The sequence below is a fragment of the Oryzias latipes genome, chromosome 19 (assembly GCF_053564925.1).
Source record: "Oryzias latipes strain Hd-rR chromosome 19, Olatipes_Hd-rR_3.1".
In the NCBI taxonomy this organism is placed as follows: Eukaryota; Metazoa; Chordata; class Actinopteri; order Beloniformes; family Adrianichthyidae; genus Oryzias; species Oryzias latipes.
This window is the reverse complement of record NC_136255.1, coordinates 23088997-23105706: the sequence shown is the minus strand read 5'-3', so window position 1 is coordinate 23105706 and position 16710 is coordinate 23088997. Positions and strand designations below refer to the sequence as shown.

Sequence of the window (16710 nt, the reverse complement as noted above, 5' to 3'; positions counted from 1 at the left end):
CCCTGAAGTGTCTCATCCAAACAAGGGAGGTGGGGGAGGGAGGGTGAAGGAGAAACAAATGCAGAGAAAGATGTTATCGCTCCTGTCTCCTTCCTCCTGTTGAAGTGAAGGGAGCTGCAGAAAAACAGATGACCTACATTTTCCTGCAGACGGCAAAGCAAGGCCTCGCCGGATTCAGGGGAGCCGAAGCAAAGGAAAGAGGGGGAGAAAAGGAGTATCAGAGAGGAGGGAGAAACAGGCAGGCTTCCAGTTTGACAAGGCAGCCGTGAAGAGGTAGAAACGCGGGCAGACAAAAGGAAAGCGGGGAAGTTTTGACAGTAATCCTCTTTGACTCTTCCTTCCTTTCCTCTGGAGTGGTTATATAAAACACATCTAGAATTCTGTTCTGTGCACATCAAAGAGTTCGCCCTGCTTTGCAATCTGCATATATGATGCGTTCAGGGAACCACAGGAGGGTTGTGAGTGTGAGCATGAGTGTGCTTCTGCTTCCAGGAGTTAAAAATAAGCTCCTTTGGAGAGCATTTAGATGACTGTGTGTTCAGATCATCCACTCGGATCTGTGACTGTCCTCTGAAGTCCTCTGAGGTTCTTCATCTGAATGCAAACACTGCAGAAAAGGCTGGAAATTTGGGGTCAGAATGAAAGGCACCAGGGTGGAGCAGGTGGAGCAGCTAAATGTGGCTTCGTTTATTCTGAGGCTGAGCGGTGGGATGTGCTGCTGACTAACATTTATCTACAAAAGAAGGTGATGAGTGCCGTAAGGATGTGACTGTGAACAATGTGGCAGCAAATGAAGTCATCTCACTGAAAATGAAGGGTTTAAAATAACCAAAGCGGCCTTTCTGTCGCGCTGCTGCCACCTGCTGTTGAAAAGAGGAAGTACACTCCACAAAACAAATCCACATTTCAATGGAAATGTCACATTTTAAATTTCTTTTACTGCTTTTTCCAATGATTTTAGTCAGTATGTCAGTATTTTCACACTAGGGCATGTCGTCTATTTAACATTACAACAAAGCTTTCCCAGGCCGTGTTTACGACAGAAATGGCATTTTTTAGAACCAAAAATTCAAAGTTTCTTTCACAATTTTTCTTTTTTTTTTATAAACGTCACTTCATGTTGCACACCCCTTTCTTTTTTACTTCTTGAAATTCCAAATTTCACTTTTCAATGTTTCTTTTCTAAAATTACGCCTTCTATTTATTATTTCTAACTGATTTCATGCTTTTATTTCTTCCTGAAATTGCTCAATTAAAAAAAAAAAGTTGGATTCTCTTTTAATTGTAAAGCACTTTGGCGCCCTGACACACTTTAAAAAGTGCTACATCGAGAATCATTCATATATCCATTCTAGAAATTTTTGGAACTTTTTTTTTGTGAATTGAAGCGACATATTTGTCATTCAAATACTAAAACATTAAAAAAAATTGTCATCAAAATGTACATTGTCAGAATTTTGACTGTAACCTTTGAATTGTGACTTTTTCCCAAAAATTCTAATCAAAATACAATTTTCACATTGATGTCAGACTTTTTGTTCTCAAAAACATCCTGTTTTACCTTTTTTTTCCTGATTATCTTCCACAGGGTGAACCTGATTTTAAACATAAAAAGTGACATAAAAAGTAAAAAAAAAAAAACTTTTTATTTGCACCAAAATTGCTTTGTGTATACATACATCACAACTGTTTAAAAAAAAGCAAAACATAGATTTGAAAGTTCATACAAAACCAAAGTGCCCCATGGTCAATTCTTTTCAGTGTTGATGAAGAGATAACTGATAAAAAAGAATCCTAATACCCTCATGATGACAAAAATCCAAAAGACCTTTGGGAATTATATTTAAAAAAAATCCATCTTGACTTTAAATAAATAAAAAAGACATTTTTCTGGGTTTTTTAACTGGATTTCTAAAAACCCGAAGCGTTAACAAACAAACAAACATCCTGAAAAATGGATAAATAATCAAAAAATATTTGTGCAGACCTCAGTTAAAGGATTTTTGTTCATTATGCAACAGGGCTGGTTAAGACAGATTCAAACAAGCTCCTGTTGGCTTGAAATGCCTCAGCTTTCCAGTAAGTTTGGCCACATCTGGGAACATTCCCAGAAATACTGATGTCAACAAGTCATCATTTCACATATATATTCATGTCATTTTTTCCACTTTTAGAAGTGACAGGAAATCATGTTTTCAAAGAATTTATTTTCAAAAAAATGTTAAAAGAAGCAAATGCAAATTGAGATGTGACTTTGTTTTCATTACAATTGCTTAAAAAAATAATTCGACATAAAAATATCTAAAAACTGAATCCTTAAAGTTTCTTTTTTTTCCCTAAAGGCTTAGTTTTTGTCAGTTCAACTAATCAAGCTATATTTAAATAGTTAAAAAAATGTAATTAAAACCATCCTACACCTTTGTCCCCCTCCTCCCCTCCATTGACACAAACACTTTATGATCTCCCACACACAATGCAAACAAAAACATGAGTGTAATTCTAAAAGAGAGGTTGGGGACACCAACAGGGTCCCCCAACCTAGACTGTAATGCTGGAGCCCCAAAAAGGGCAACCCCTGCTACAAAAGATCCCCACATGGAAAAACTAAATGTCACGACTGTCCCAAACAAATTCCTGTAATTGTCAGACTGAGTTCAGTCCTTTGTTAGTTAAATTAAGAAACTAGTAATACTGGTTCAAAAGAAAATAACCAGCAAAAACAAAACTGCTTCATGCAAATAAAAGTTAAAGCAAGTTTCCAGCTCAAGGCTCTCCTTGTCTATTGTAAAAAGTTCAAGACAATAATTACAATTGTGCTTTGGGATTATTAAAGTAATCTATTTTTAAAAAAAAACATGTTTCTGACACGTTTACAGGCACTTCTCACAGGATTTGACTGCTTTGCATCAAAGGAGGATTTTGATTGGTTTTCATCAGTCGTTTAGTAACTAGAAATGTTGTTGGTTAAGTTTCTGGTTTTAACCAGAGTTCAGATTACATTGCATCAAACATTTTTGCAGAGGATTTTATCATGCAGTTAAGTTATTTCCTAAAAAGAAATCTGTCAATAGGATAAGAAAAATGGTCTTATCAAGGATTCTTATTTCATGAAACAAATTCTAGTCATTCTGAGGAATTTTATATATTATTTTGCTATTGAAAAACTCTCTTGATGAGAATTCTTCTGAGAAAAGGACATTTTTTCATGAAGTAAAGGTCTTTCTGAATGTTTCTCTAGTCACCCCTGCTTTTAATTCTTAAAAAAGTAGAAAAAAATGACAGGACTTGCACAGCAGAATAATAAAAAGGATGGATTTCTCACTCCTCCATTCTTTATAAATACATCTTTTAAAAATGTATCTTTCCTTTGGTCCGATTGTCAAACGATGTGGGGTTTGTTGCTTTCCTGTTTGCCGTTCTTCTGCTTTCGGACACTGTTTCTGATGCTGTTGTTACTGCCTCTCACTGATCCCCTCTTGGCTCTCACAAAAGTCTTTTTTGTGTCTTTCTCCTCCTCGTGGTCCTCTTGGCTACAATTAAGGATCTTCTCACAAGTGCAGGAGTCCAGGGAAGCGGACTTCCTCTGAGTATAACAAAACCACTTGACGGTGCAGTAGCAGAGCTCCAAGAAGCTGATGAATGCTGATAAGACCCCAACAAAGAAGTAGAAGTGGAGGAAGATTGTTTTCTCTGCGGGACGGGAGGTGAAACAGTCCACAATCTTTGGGCAGGGGAAGCGCTCACATTCAAAGTGGGCTTTCACCTCAAAGCCGTATAGCTTCCACTGACCCACAATGAAACCCACTTCTGCACCGATACGGAAAAGCAGGTTAATAATGTAGAACCTCTTGAAACGCTTCTCCTCTCTGAAGTTCTTACTGCTGCGTAGGCAAGAGTCAGAGTGGTTGGCTCTTTTGTTGTGATGATGAGTGGCATACAGGAGAAAAAGCAGGGATGGAGTAGCGATGAGAACGATATGAAACACCCAGAACCGGTACTGGGAGATTGGGAAGGCCATGTCGTAGCACACCTGCTTGCAGCCCGGCTGGGCGGTGTTGCAGATAAATTCCTCTTGTTCATCTTCAAACATGTCAGTGGCAACGGTCCCGAGGATCAGGATCCGGAAAACGAGCATGAGAAAAAGCCAGAACCGACCCAGCATAGGCGAGTGGCTTGACAGAGTGTCAAAAAGCGAGCCGAGAAATCCCCATTCTCCCATGACTGCAGCTCTGTCCGGCACAACTCAGAGACAATCAGAACCTGTACTCCTCAGAATGACTGAAGAAGAAACTAAAAGTGCTCCTTTATGAACCTCCTGCAGGTCAAGAGTTCACTCTGTCACACCTATAGTCAAAAACAAAACAATAACGATGAACAACCGCAATAAAAATGATAAAAAATGGAAACAAGGAAGACCATGTGGAAAATCAGTCCAGAAGGAGTTCTGTGGAGTGTCTGCCTACGAGCTGCTAACTATGCAGACTGCAGGAAAACTGGTTCAGCCTGACCTTAGTCTTCTTCAGAGAGGCGTGAAGACAGACGTTTCAGCCTATAGGAGGTTCTTATCAATCGGAAATCAAACCAAATGACCATTTAAAAAGTGGAGATGTTGGTTCATTAATTCTAAACTTTCCCCTCAAGTGTCATATTCTAAATTGAGAACGATTCACAACAACTTGTGGAATTTCCTCCAGGGAATGCACATACAGACAAGAAAGCAAAAGCAAACCTCTGAAGGCTTTCAGGAGCTTCAGGGATGACAGAAAGTTTCTCTGAGTTGTTTCTGGAGCAATAATCTGTGACTTGAGTGAAATCAAGCAACACAGCCTGTAATCATGTGCCAACGTGGAGCTGAATAAATGCCAGAAAGAGCTTAACAAACTGTGTGAAGTAACGCTTGGTGTTTGAGTAAATTCCTTCGACATATTTTGTTAAAATAGGTAGCAGCTCTGCTTTGTCAGTTATGACTTGCTATGTCTTATCTCTTATCCAGAAGCAAAACCTTCTAACATGTTCAGGCAGTTTACAGTACTTGTCAGTCACAAATCATCTTATGGATTTGAGGCACACGTGCTGGCTTTTGCATAAGCAACTTTTGAACAACCCACTGATGTCTTTAATGTTCCTTTTGTGTGATCTGAAAATAACAACTAAGGAATCAAAGGAGGAGTTTGACTAAACTGTTAGGCTTAATTTTGACTCTAAAGCTGTAGATTTGGCCATAAAGGAAATAAAACATTGTAAAAACAACATGTGATTCAAATGAAACTTCCATTGATGATAGATTCAAGGTCCACGGTTTACATAAATTGGGGTTCCAGCTCATTAAACCATAAAAACAGGAGTTCAGAAAACAATCCATTGGAGAAATCTCCATTTACTTCTCAGTTTTTAGATAAAGACAAAGACCATGGTTATGATCACATCAATCAATGTAAAGTGTTTTCATAATGATAGGTCCATCTTTAAAAGTCAAAAGTCTGGGCAGGGTCCAGGTTCCGCTGGAAGAGGAAATCTGCATCTCCATCCAGATCCTCAGCAGAAGGAATCATGAAGAACATTCTGGTTGACTGTTGCAGTGATTCTAGATTGAAGAAAGCAGAATTTTCCAACACCAGTGCTGGACATTGCAGCCTAAATCAAGCAGTTTGGGTTCCGCTCCTCAGTCTTCCTCCAAACCCTTGGACCCTGATTCCCAAATGAAAGACAAACGCTGCTTCCATCAGAAAACAGGACCCTTGACCTCTGGCCAACAGTCCAGTTGAGACTTTTCCGTTGGTCCAGACTCACAAGTGACTTGACCCGACAGTTGAATGTGGTGGTTTTTGAAGCTGTTCCTCCACCTCATTCCTCTCTTTCTAGATGAATGCCAAGTTCTTGAATTGCTTAATAATCCGCCAAAGTCCATGATCGGCTCTTTTGCTGGCGCAACGTCTCCTGCCACATTTTGCCCTTCCATTGGACTTTCAGTTGATCTGTTTGGACACAGTACTCTGTGAATTGCCAGCCTCCCTATAGCTAGGAATTTGTGGGGCTTACCCATCATATGGAGGGGATCAATGATGGTCTTCTGGCCAATTGTCAAGTCGGACGTTTTCCCCACATTGAACCAAACTGAACCAATTTAAAAACGTGGGGAACCTGTGCAGGTGCTTTGAGTTTAGTAGCTGATCAGTTGGTGAAACTTAAATTAAAACATTTGTGTTCTGCAAACGTTTGGCAGAATTCTCCTAAGTATTCTGATATTTTGATATATTCTGACATACTTTATGAGCCCAATTTATGTAAAAATAAAAAATAAATGCTTAAAATCAATTAAACAGCGGGCCCAGAATCTTTGAAAGCTTACTCTATTAAATGGATTTATGGAAATAAATGCACCTTTCAACAATATTTGAAAGGTTCTGTACATAATACACCATTACCATTTATTTGTTGTTTATTCTGGGGATGTTTACAAAAAGACTTTATTCTTGCAGATCCATGATGGTGCTGTCATTCTCTTTCTGAGAGCCCATGGCTCACGAAGAAAAGGTGTGCTGATGAATTTGGTGGAAGCCTTTGCTTTTCCCTCAAACGGAATTTAAGGGTCAAGTTTTATTCAGATTCAGTTTTCCAACTTTGCCTTTATTTTGAAAATCACTGAATTCAAAAGAAGGAGCTTTTCTACCTAGATATTTCAGCTTGATGAGAGATTTCCTACTAAATGTAAAAAAAAAGAAAAAAACTATGTCTTTAAAAATATTGTTTAGCAGTTAAATGCAAATCAGTTCCTTTGGAAGCGTCAGATGTGGGCGTGTCATATAAACGTGCCTTTCTCTGCTGCCGTCTTCTTTGAATGAACTGATTTCTCGGAAGGAGTCGCCCTCCAAGCCGCTGAGTCTTATTTAAAACTGAAGTCACTGTTTCATGTAACTGATTTTTAGATTTAGCTGTAAAGATTGGTAAAGAGCTGATAAGCCCACGTCCCTATCTTTATGACCCTGATAATGTCCAACATATCATGCGACTTGACCTGGTTTCGATTTGTTTAACACTTTTTGTTGCTATTTTATCTAAACAGGATTTGTAACAAAAAAGAAAAAAGCATGTGAATCCCTGGGAACTGCTTCTCTATTTAGTAGCAACCAGAATTTAAAATTGATAAACATTTACCATTGATTCCTATTGTAATCCTTTATCGTTCCTTCTTTTTCTTTAATTCTTTTAGGTTTTGTCTGTAATTTTTGTGGAGTAAGACTATTGCACAGTGAACATTTTGATCAACATGACATAAACAATTGATAATGTAGCAAAGAGCAGAGAATTGTACATAATCATTTGTATGGATGTACCAAAGCAATTGCAACTTGTTCAAAGAAGTGAGAAACTGCTTATATGATGTGCACAAGTGACACCATGATGTGAAGATTGAACAAATAGTTTTGGGAATTTCATTCTGATCTGAGAACTGTACTAAAGCGACTGAGAAAAACTGTAATGCACCTTTAAACAACATTTCCACAGAGGTTTCTCCCCACAACTTAAAGCAGAAAGTTTAGTTTATTAACTCCTCAATAGTTGGCATCCACGTGCGTGGACGACACATTCTAGGAATATTACCACAGCAGTTAATTCTGCTTATATAATTGAGGCCTGTGACTACATGTTAAGAGTGTCAGCTCAAATATCAGCTCGTGTCTTAAGAGGTTAGAAAACACAGTGGGGTTTTTTTTAAATTGCAGTGGGGACATGTCTTCTCTGTCAGGAAGGATGTACTATGCTGTTCTGTGGGCTTAGTTTCCTATAAAAAAAAATCTTAGTAACTTTAGATCAGACGTCGTCTGTGCTCTGACAGGTAACACACGGTTCTCGCACACAGAGCTGCAGTTGTGGGAGAACTTGACTTCATTGGTACTCTTTGAAACTCTGCCAAGTCACTCGTCTATTCTTGACTTCGTGGTGGGTCAGTGGAAGTTATACGGCTTTGAGGTGAAAGCCCACTTTGTAAACGCTTCCCCTGCCCAAAGATTGCGGACTGTTTCACCTCCAGTCCCGCAGAAAATAAAACAATCTTCCTCCAATTCTACTTTTCTGTGGGGTCTTATCGGCTTTTTTATTAGCTTCTTGGAGCTTTGCTACTGCTCCATCAAGTGGTTTTGTGGACTCCTGCACTTGTGAGAACCTCCTGAAAAAAAAAAAAAAAAAAACCGAAGAGGAAGAAAATATGAATGAAAAAAAAGAAGGAATCAGGAATCTAGAAAAAAAAGTCCAAAGATCTACCACCCTCCTCAAGCTTTCAAGGTCAAAGACACGTTGAAGTACATTTGTGAGATTGTGGAAATCTATTGTTAATATTTAGGAATAAAAGTGTCATATTTGTGTATTAATTTATATTGTACTTAGAAAGAAATGTGTAACATTTGAGATTTTGTTACCATTTAAGTATTGGAAGTATAATTGTCAGGATTTGTATGGCATGGCAGACCCAAACGCTGGAACCCGGAAGAACACTCAGGCTAAATAGTAGCTTAACAGATTTTTTTCTTTTCCAGAGACGTGGTAAAGGTTCGTAGGATGTTAAGGTGAAGTCAGTAGTCTTGCCGATACTGAATGACGTAGGAGTTGGATCCAAAGCGTGGCGAAAGGTTTCTGGGCTGGAGTCTTGGCTTGAATGGAAGGCTGGAGTGTAGCGTGGTGTGACTGGAACAGGATGGATTGAGCAGCTCGTTGAGAAATTGAACCAGGTGGACACTCATGATGACAAAACCTGAGAATGGAGCGACAAGGCGAGGTAAGTACAAAGGTAAACTTAAATACGAGGGATAACTTGGCAACCAGACATAAGCACCGATTAAGAGTAACGAACTGGCAATGAATGCTGGGGCTGGATATCCTTATGAAGGCTGGAGCATGATAAGGTGAGTATCCAGAGCTGGTTCCAATAAGCAGAGCAGAGCAGAGAGGGGAGGGTGAGCGAAGGCTGCTAGAGGCACCATGACAATAATGGGATTACTATGAATACTAGAGTAAACTAAAAATGGGAGGAATGTGATTCAAATCATAATTGATTGTTGATTTCTGGATTTCTGTTGTGCTATAACTGTGAAACATTTTGTGGTTTTTGTTTTATCGTTCTGCTGGGATTTATTACATTTTTCATTTGCTTCAAAAGTTATGTTTTACATTTGTGTTAATTTGATACTATTTTTGTAAAGCTATTCTAACCAGAGGGTGTCCTCCAACTACACAGTCACACTACTCACCCTTTCTGGGAAAGACTCACCAAAGTACTTGAAACATTCCTCGGATCTTGGTCCATATTGACATGACGACATCTCACGGTAGCTGCAGATTTGTTGGTTGCACATCCATGATGCCAATTTCCCGTTCCACCACATCCCAAAGGTTCTCTATTGGGTTGAGATCTGGTGACTGTGGAGGCACCAGACTGTGCATCTTTTTCCACACCATTATATCACCACCACCAGCCTGAACCATTGATACATGACAGGATGGATCCATGTTTTCATGTTGTTGACGCCAAATTCCGACCCTACCAGCAGAATGTCACAGCAGAAATGGAGACTCATCAGACTAGACGACATTTTTCCAATCTTCTACGGTCCAGTTATGGTGAGTCTGTGTGAACTGTAGCCTCAGTTTCCTGTTCTTAGCTGATAGGAGTGACACCTGGTGTGGTCTTCTGCGCCCATCTGCTTCAAGGTTGGATGTGTTGTGCGTTCAGAGTTGATCTTCTGCAGACCTCGGTTGTAACCAGCGGTTCTTTGAGTTCCTGTCGTCTTTCTTTCAGCTGGAACCAGTCTGGTTGTTCCTCCTTTTTGTTTATGCTCCATGAGCATCATAAACAAAAGCCTGTGGTCCAGCCTATGGCTGATTAGAAATTTGCATTAACAAGCAGTTGTGGCCGGTGATTGTTCAAGAAAACTGGACATTTTATATCAAATTAGGAAAAAAGGGGACCATATCCATGTCAGCTGTTTGGACTCTCCCAGCTAGGACAAAAACAGAATTTTCCTTCCAAATCAGAGATTTATGGGGCGGCCGTGGTGCAGCGGTTGGGCAATCGACCCATGATCGTAAGATTGCAGGTTCGATTCCCACCTTGCATGCCTATGTGTCAAAGTGTTCTTGGGCAAGACACTGAACCCCACCTTGCCACTGGTGGGAGGTTGGCGCCAGTGTTCGGCAGCATTCACACATCAGTGTGTGAATGTGTGTGTGTGTGTGTGCGTGTGGGTGAATGGGACTGTGACTGTAAAGCACTTTGGGCCTTCGAAAGAAGGTAGAAAGCGCTAAATAAGTATACGCCATTTAACAATCGGCCAAATTCTCCTCTCTGGTGCCCTGTTATGGACTTTCCCAGAGAGGATGAGGAGTACAATCCCCTGTAGTTGGAAGACACCATCTGGGTCCCCATCTTTAATGTAAGAGACAACCAAAAAAATAGAAATGTATGAATTACTATTTTCTCAAGATCTGGACTTTATTTATTTTAAAGGTTTCCAAAAAAATGCTAAATTTGCTCATCAACAAGACAAAACATCATAAAAATTAACGAAAACTTCACAAAACTCTGTAAGAACAGACATTCTGGAGTATCTGGCAATGTTAATTTCTCCAATGAAATATAGTAAAACTATTTACATTCTACATTTAAAATCAAGAGTCAACATTTTAGTTTTTAAATCAATTTTTAATCCAGAACAGCTTTACAAAAAACAGTACTGAAATGACGGAAATTTAAGAAAATATATAAATCAAATGAAAATTGTTATAAATCCCAGCAGAGCAATAGAACAAATTAATATTATTTATTATTTAATATTATTTAATATTATATTTAAAATAAAACAATTAAAGAGACACAATATGATTCAAAGTTATAGCACAACATGTCTTTCAAGAAATGAACTTTTCAATGATGATTGGAATCCTTTTTTGGGGGGGGGGGTGTTCACAATCCTCCCAATTTAAATGACTCCAGAATGCATTTTAACGTGTCTTTGAACTTTGATCAAAAATTGAGAAGTCTGTTAGAGCTTCAAATATCGCAGAAAGACCGATTCACGATAGAATCAGTCTTTTTTACTGCCTCTGTCTGTTTGTTCAGAGAATTATCTTGCTCCTCTTGAGTACTATCGATGAGCTTCGAACAACTGCAGGAGTCCCGGGCATGTGGTTCTGGAATTTCATTACGCCTCTTGATGCAGAAGTGGCCAAGCTCAAAGATGCTGATAAATATTGATACGACTCCCACGGAGAAGTAAAAGTGGAGGAAGATTGTTTTTTCTGCAGGACGGGAGGTAAAACAGTCCACAATCTTTGGGCAGGGGAAGCGTTCACACTCAAATTGCTCTTTCACGTCAAAGCCGTATAACTTCCATTGACCCACCAGGAAGCCCACTTCTACAGCAACACGGAAAAGCAGGTTGACCTTGTAGAGATTCTTGAAACGCCTCTCCTTCTTTAAATTATCAGTGCTGAATTTGCATGTTTTATCGTGGTCCTTTCTTTTCTCATAGTGATGAGTGGCGTACAGCAGGAAAAGCAGGGACGGAGAAGCGATGAGAATGATCTGAAACACCCAGAACCGGAACATGGAGATTGGGAAGGCCATGTTGAAACAAACCTGTTTGCAGCCCGGCTGGAGAGTGTTGCAGGTAAATTCTTCTTGCTCGTCACTAAATGTGTCGTCGGCAACGGTCCCGAGGATCACGATCCGAAACACGAGCATGAAAAAAAGCCAGAGACGACCAAGCATAGGTAACTCTTTTGCCAGAGTTTCAAAGTGTTTGCCAACAAAGTCCCATTCTCCCATGACTGCAGCTCTGTGTGAGAGAACCGTGTGTTACCTGCCGGAGCAGAAACAATGTCTGATCTAAAGTCACTGACATTCCTTTTTTATAATATTCTTAAACGAAACTAACCCCACAGGGCAGCATCATACTTCCTTCCTGACAGTGAACACATGTCACAAGTGTAATTAAAAAATAACAACTTTGTTTTATGATTAACAAAACTTTCTGCTTTAAGTCATTGAAAGAAGCACCTGAAGAACAAACCCAGAAGAAACATTGTAATCAGGACATTAGAACTTTGAAAAATCAATTTTTCTTTGTAAGGACGAATTTTTAAAGTTGCATAAACAGTTGGACAGTTTCGTGATGAGACGGACTTTGACAGATGAGAAAAAACAGGTAAACCCTGATTGTTTTCTCAAACTTCACAGATGAGCCAATGAATGTGGAAAATCTGGCAGATCCAAACTCAGCAAAAGAAACTCTTTATTTCAACAAACAAACTGGTCTCAACGGAAGCCAAAAACGGCCTACCCTACTATTATGTTGACCGTTTTCTTGTGATAACGATATCTACTAAATTAAATGAAGTTAAATTATTAGGATTTGGTGTGAAGAATCCAATAGTTTTTCAAAATACTTTTGCTGCAGAGTGAGCCACCAAAAAACAAAAACAAAAAACAGATAAGCGCAGGATTCTCCGTCATAGGACACTGATCCTGGCATTCTAACTGAACATTCAAATCTTTATTAATAAAGAAAAGGTTATTGAAACCAATGTCTGGTGCTGCAATCAGGGCACTCATCACCATGGCGTTTGATGACCCTCAGCAATAAAACTCTGTGATGAGCAGCGTTTGCGGATGGACCCAGCCTACAGGCAGTCACTGCGCTGGGCAGCCTGAGGCAGCGCTCAGCCGGTCCAACCTGGAAGCTGCAGGCTGATGCTCAACTCTCACTCTGACAGAGGGAAAGCACTTTCATACTGGTGAGCAGCTGGTGCGCACAGGTGGAATCATTCAAAGCGGCACTGCTCCACCTGCCACATTTTGGCATTGACCAACACTGTGCAGCTTTTCTAACAACTCTCAACAACAGCAAAAGAAAGGCTTTATGATGATTTAACCTTATTCAAACCATAAAGTCAAGATGTTGAGAAAATAGTAAAATTATTTTGTGAAGTTAATATATTTGTTAATTTAAAAAAAAAAATTTTTTGATGGCCCTTTTTTTTAAAGATGGGGGTCCAGAGGGTGTCCTCCAACTACACAGTCACACTACTCACCCTTTCTGGGAAAGTCTCACCAAGGTTCTGGAAACATTCCTCAGAGAGTTTGGTCCTTGTTAACATGACGACATCACACAGTTATTGGCATCATGGATGTGCAGATTTGTCGGCTGCACATCCACGATGCCAATTTCCCGTTTCACCACATCCCAAAGGTTTTCTATTGGGTTGAGATCTGGAGACTGTGGAGGCCACTTAAGTCCAGTGAACTCATTATCATGTTCAAGAAAACCAGTCTGGGATGATTCCAGCTTTATGAAATGGCGCCGGCAGGATAAGGCGTACAGGAGAAAAAGCAGGGACGGAGTAGCACAAACAATGTCTGATCTAAAGTCACTGAGATTCCTTTTTATACTATTTCTTAAAACGAAAGTAATTCCACATGCAGGGCAGCATTATACTTCCTTTTTCACAGAGAACACATGTCACACATCCAATTAAAAACTAACAACTGTGTTTTTAAAGTCATTAAAAGAAGTACCTAAGAATGAAACCAGAAGAAACATTGTAATCAGGACATTAAAAATTTGAAAAAGCAATTTTTCTTTTTAAGGACAAATATGCATAAATAGTTGGACAGTTTCGTGATGAGTCAGAATTTGACAGATGAGAAAAAACAGGTAAACCCTGATTGTTTTTTTTCTCAAACTTTACAGATGAGACAATAAATGTGGAATATCTGGCACAACCAAACTGAGCAAAAGAAACCTTTTTTTAACAGACAAATTGGTCTCCACGGAAGCCAAGAACAGCTTACTTTTATTTTGACCATTTTCTTGTGATGACGACATCTACTATCTAATCATGAGAAAACAAATGTGTTTCCTTGTTTTGTAGTTAAGTTCTTAGGATTAAGTGGGGAGAATCCAATAGTTTTCCAAATACTTTTGCTGCAGAGTGCAGCCATCAAAAAACTAAAAGAACAGATAAGCGCAGGACTCTGCGACACAGGACACAGAGACTGCCATTCTAACTGAACATTCAAATCTTTATTACTGCAAAAAAGTTATTAAAATAACTCTAAAAGAGACACATAGACACCTTAAAAACACCAGTTACACCACAAATAATGGATGGACCCCGTCAGAGCACACAACCCCAGCAGCCCCAGTACGCATTCCCAGACTCCCTACAAAGTCCTGATGCCCGTTGGTCACACCCAACGGCACACAGCAGTGGCAGCTGACACCCGTCCATTGCAGGAAACTCCAGATTCCAGTGGCATCTAGTAAGTCAGGGAGACGATTGAGGAGATACGATGGGGTGGCTCCAAGGTCCAAACGGGCCCTTCTGTAAGGGGCCAGGCAGCATCCAAATTAGTGGTGCCAGAACAACGGCGTCAAGCACCACCTGAGACCAAAACAACGACAAACAGTGGAAAACCAACGGGACCTCCTCCTGCAACTGAGATGGACGACCGACGGGATATATTGTCAAATAATAATAAACTTTATTTATATAGCACTTTTCGAAGTCAAGATTTCAAAGTGGTGTACAATTAACAAAAGACAAAAAAGCAAGATTGAAAACAGCATACAGTATGACAAAGTAAAACACAGCACACCCACAGAACAGTTAAAGCGGTTAAATGAATGAAATCACTAAAATCAATAATGTCATAAGTTTAAATTTCAGAACCAGTAAAATCATTGAAAGCATGCCTATAAAGGTTTTCAAAAGAGATTTAAATACTGGTAGGGATTCAGCGAGCATGATCTCTGCTGGGAGACTGTTCCAGAGTTTGGGGGCTCTTATAGCAAAGGCCCTGTGTCCCCTGGTCTTCAATCTGGATTGTGGGATTGTTAAAAAGCCTTTTGTCCAAGACAAGAGACCATCAGCTCTCATCTGTTTGCTCAGCTGTTGGATATGAAAACTTAAAAATAAATAAAACAAAAAAATAAATACATGCTTTTTGTTTCTGCTCATTGGTCTGTAAATATAATAATGTTTGAAGAAATAAGGCTCCTGAATGGGAAGTCTCTGATCTGTCAGTTAACCCTGGTGCCGTCACGTGCAGCCTTCTTCTTCAAAGCAGTTGGTTTCTCGGAAGGAGCCGCCTTCTTTGCTGCGGGGCTCTTTAGCTTTACTTGCAGCTGGAGCTTTTGAAAGAGGCGTCGGATCCCCAGAAAGAGCTGCAGCATTCCAGTAATAACAAAACTGCCAAGTAAAATTGCTTCATCCCATTACCAGCAGTTTGTAAAGTAGACACTCACCTTCACCTCCCACTTGTCATTCCTCTTGAACCAACAGAACAGCACCTCGGTTTGAAACCTGATTTCACACATATTCATGCAATAAATCCACAGTAAAAAGTCCCACTAAGATGATACTTAATCTTTTTTTAAAGCCTTCCCATTGGTTTTTAATTATATTTATGCAATTTTTAGCCAAAAACATAAAAACTGTCATTTTCTAGGACATAGTTTCTGCAGAGCGGCAGGAGTTCACTGGAAATTCACATCGGTTGTGGGAGGAGCAGGGAGCTTGTGACCCGCCCAGGTACTTCCACGTCACTCATACAGTCTTTTTCAAACTGTATTTTTGTCGTCTGCTCCTGATTTACAAAAATTTGAATGAAAAAAACCTTCAGAAATGTAATTTTGAGCCTAATTTTCTTAATACATGCCCTCCATCATCAGAATAATGCCACAAGAGCATGTTGAAAACACCATTTTCATCAGAGTGAGTCTGTACGGTTGAAGTTTGCCTTTTCCAGGACATTTCCAACAGAGTTGGAGAAAAGAAAACCAGCTCCTTGTTGATGAAGTCGTTGTAGGACAGAGACTTAGTTGACTGGCCGTAGAGGTAATCCTGTAGAGAGAAGTCATTAGAAGTGATCTGAAACAGAACTGGTAGAAGTGAAGCTCACCGATCCTCCGTTTACCTCGGGGAGGTTGTGCTCCCGGCGCTGACGCCTGTTAACCATAAAGTTTGTGAGCCACTCTTTCCGCTCCTCCACTTCCTTTTTGCTAAAGGCCTGCAGGCACACAAGTTGGAGTTGATAAAATATCTACTTGGCTTTGGCCCAACAAAGAAAAGAACTTCTGAGAGAAATGCAGCATCTTACGAGGGAGATAGCTTCATCGTCTTCAGGCCCCGAGTACTTGAATGGGATCCGGTGTCTGTCCAGCAAATGGAACCAACATTCGTACCCATTAGACTACATGAACATTATGAGGGCTTACTTGTCAGTTTTACTACCACACAGGGGTTTTTAACAAACCTTTGTAGTATTTTATTTTCCGGGATTCGTGGTTAGTCTGTGTCTCTTTCCAAGCATTGAATTCTGGGATGGTGTAGAAGGACAGCTGGGTTTTCTTGTTTGATGCCTGGAAAAAAAAGACACATTTTGTAGATTTTGTTACAGTCAAGAAATAGGTAGTTTTTATCAGCTGTTTGAGTTATGATGTTTGCCACTAGATGGCAGTATTGCAAAACTTGCAAGATAGAAGTTGTAATTACTAGTCTACATGCTGAACAAACACGCTGACTGAGAGTTAATGGGAACACATTTCTGAACCTGTTGTTCAGTTTTTCTCAAATTTTCAAACTAAGTGGGGATTGGATAAAGCGGGATTGTGGGGTTCTCCACCAGGCAGTTAACAAACAGCCACATGTGGT

The 16710-nt window shown here is 39.8% G+C and overlaps 2 protein-coding genes and 1 long non-coding RNA gene across 3 annotated transcripts; all 3 read right to left on the bottom strand.

The window, feature by feature from the left end:
- Positions 1 to 1631: 1631 nt before the first annotated feature.
- Positions 1632 to 4499, bottom strand: LOC101173745 (gap junction delta-3 protein). Its single transcript, XM_004080232.5, has one exon. It carries the CDS (start codon positions 4217 to 4219, stop codon positions 3380 to 3382), a length of 840 nt encoding a protein of 279 aa, XP_004080280.1. The 5' UTR covers positions 4220 to 4499; the 3' UTR covers positions 1632 to 3379.
- A 5953-nt stretch (positions 4500 to 10452) lies between these two features.
- Positions 10453 to 11873, bottom strand: LOC101173981 (gap junction delta-3 protein-like). Its single transcript, XM_020712319.3, has one exon. It carries the CDS (start codon positions 11819 to 11821, stop codon positions 11045 to 11047), a length of 777 nt encoding a protein of 258 aa, XP_020567978.1. The 5' UTR covers positions 11822 to 11873; the 3' UTR covers positions 10453 to 11044.
- Positions 11874 to 15777: 3904 nt separating this feature from the next.
- On the bottom strand, positions 15778 to 16425 carry LOC144987964 (uncharacterized). Its single transcript, XR_013651654.1, has 4 exons — positions 16313 to 16425; positions 16157 to 16211; positions 15974 to 16066; positions 15778 to 15900 (listed from the first exon to the last, which is right to left on the bottom strand). It is a non-coding gene; the product is annotated as an uncharacterized LOC144987964 (long non-coding RNA).
- Between the last annotated feature and the right edge of the window lie 285 nt (positions 16426 to 16710).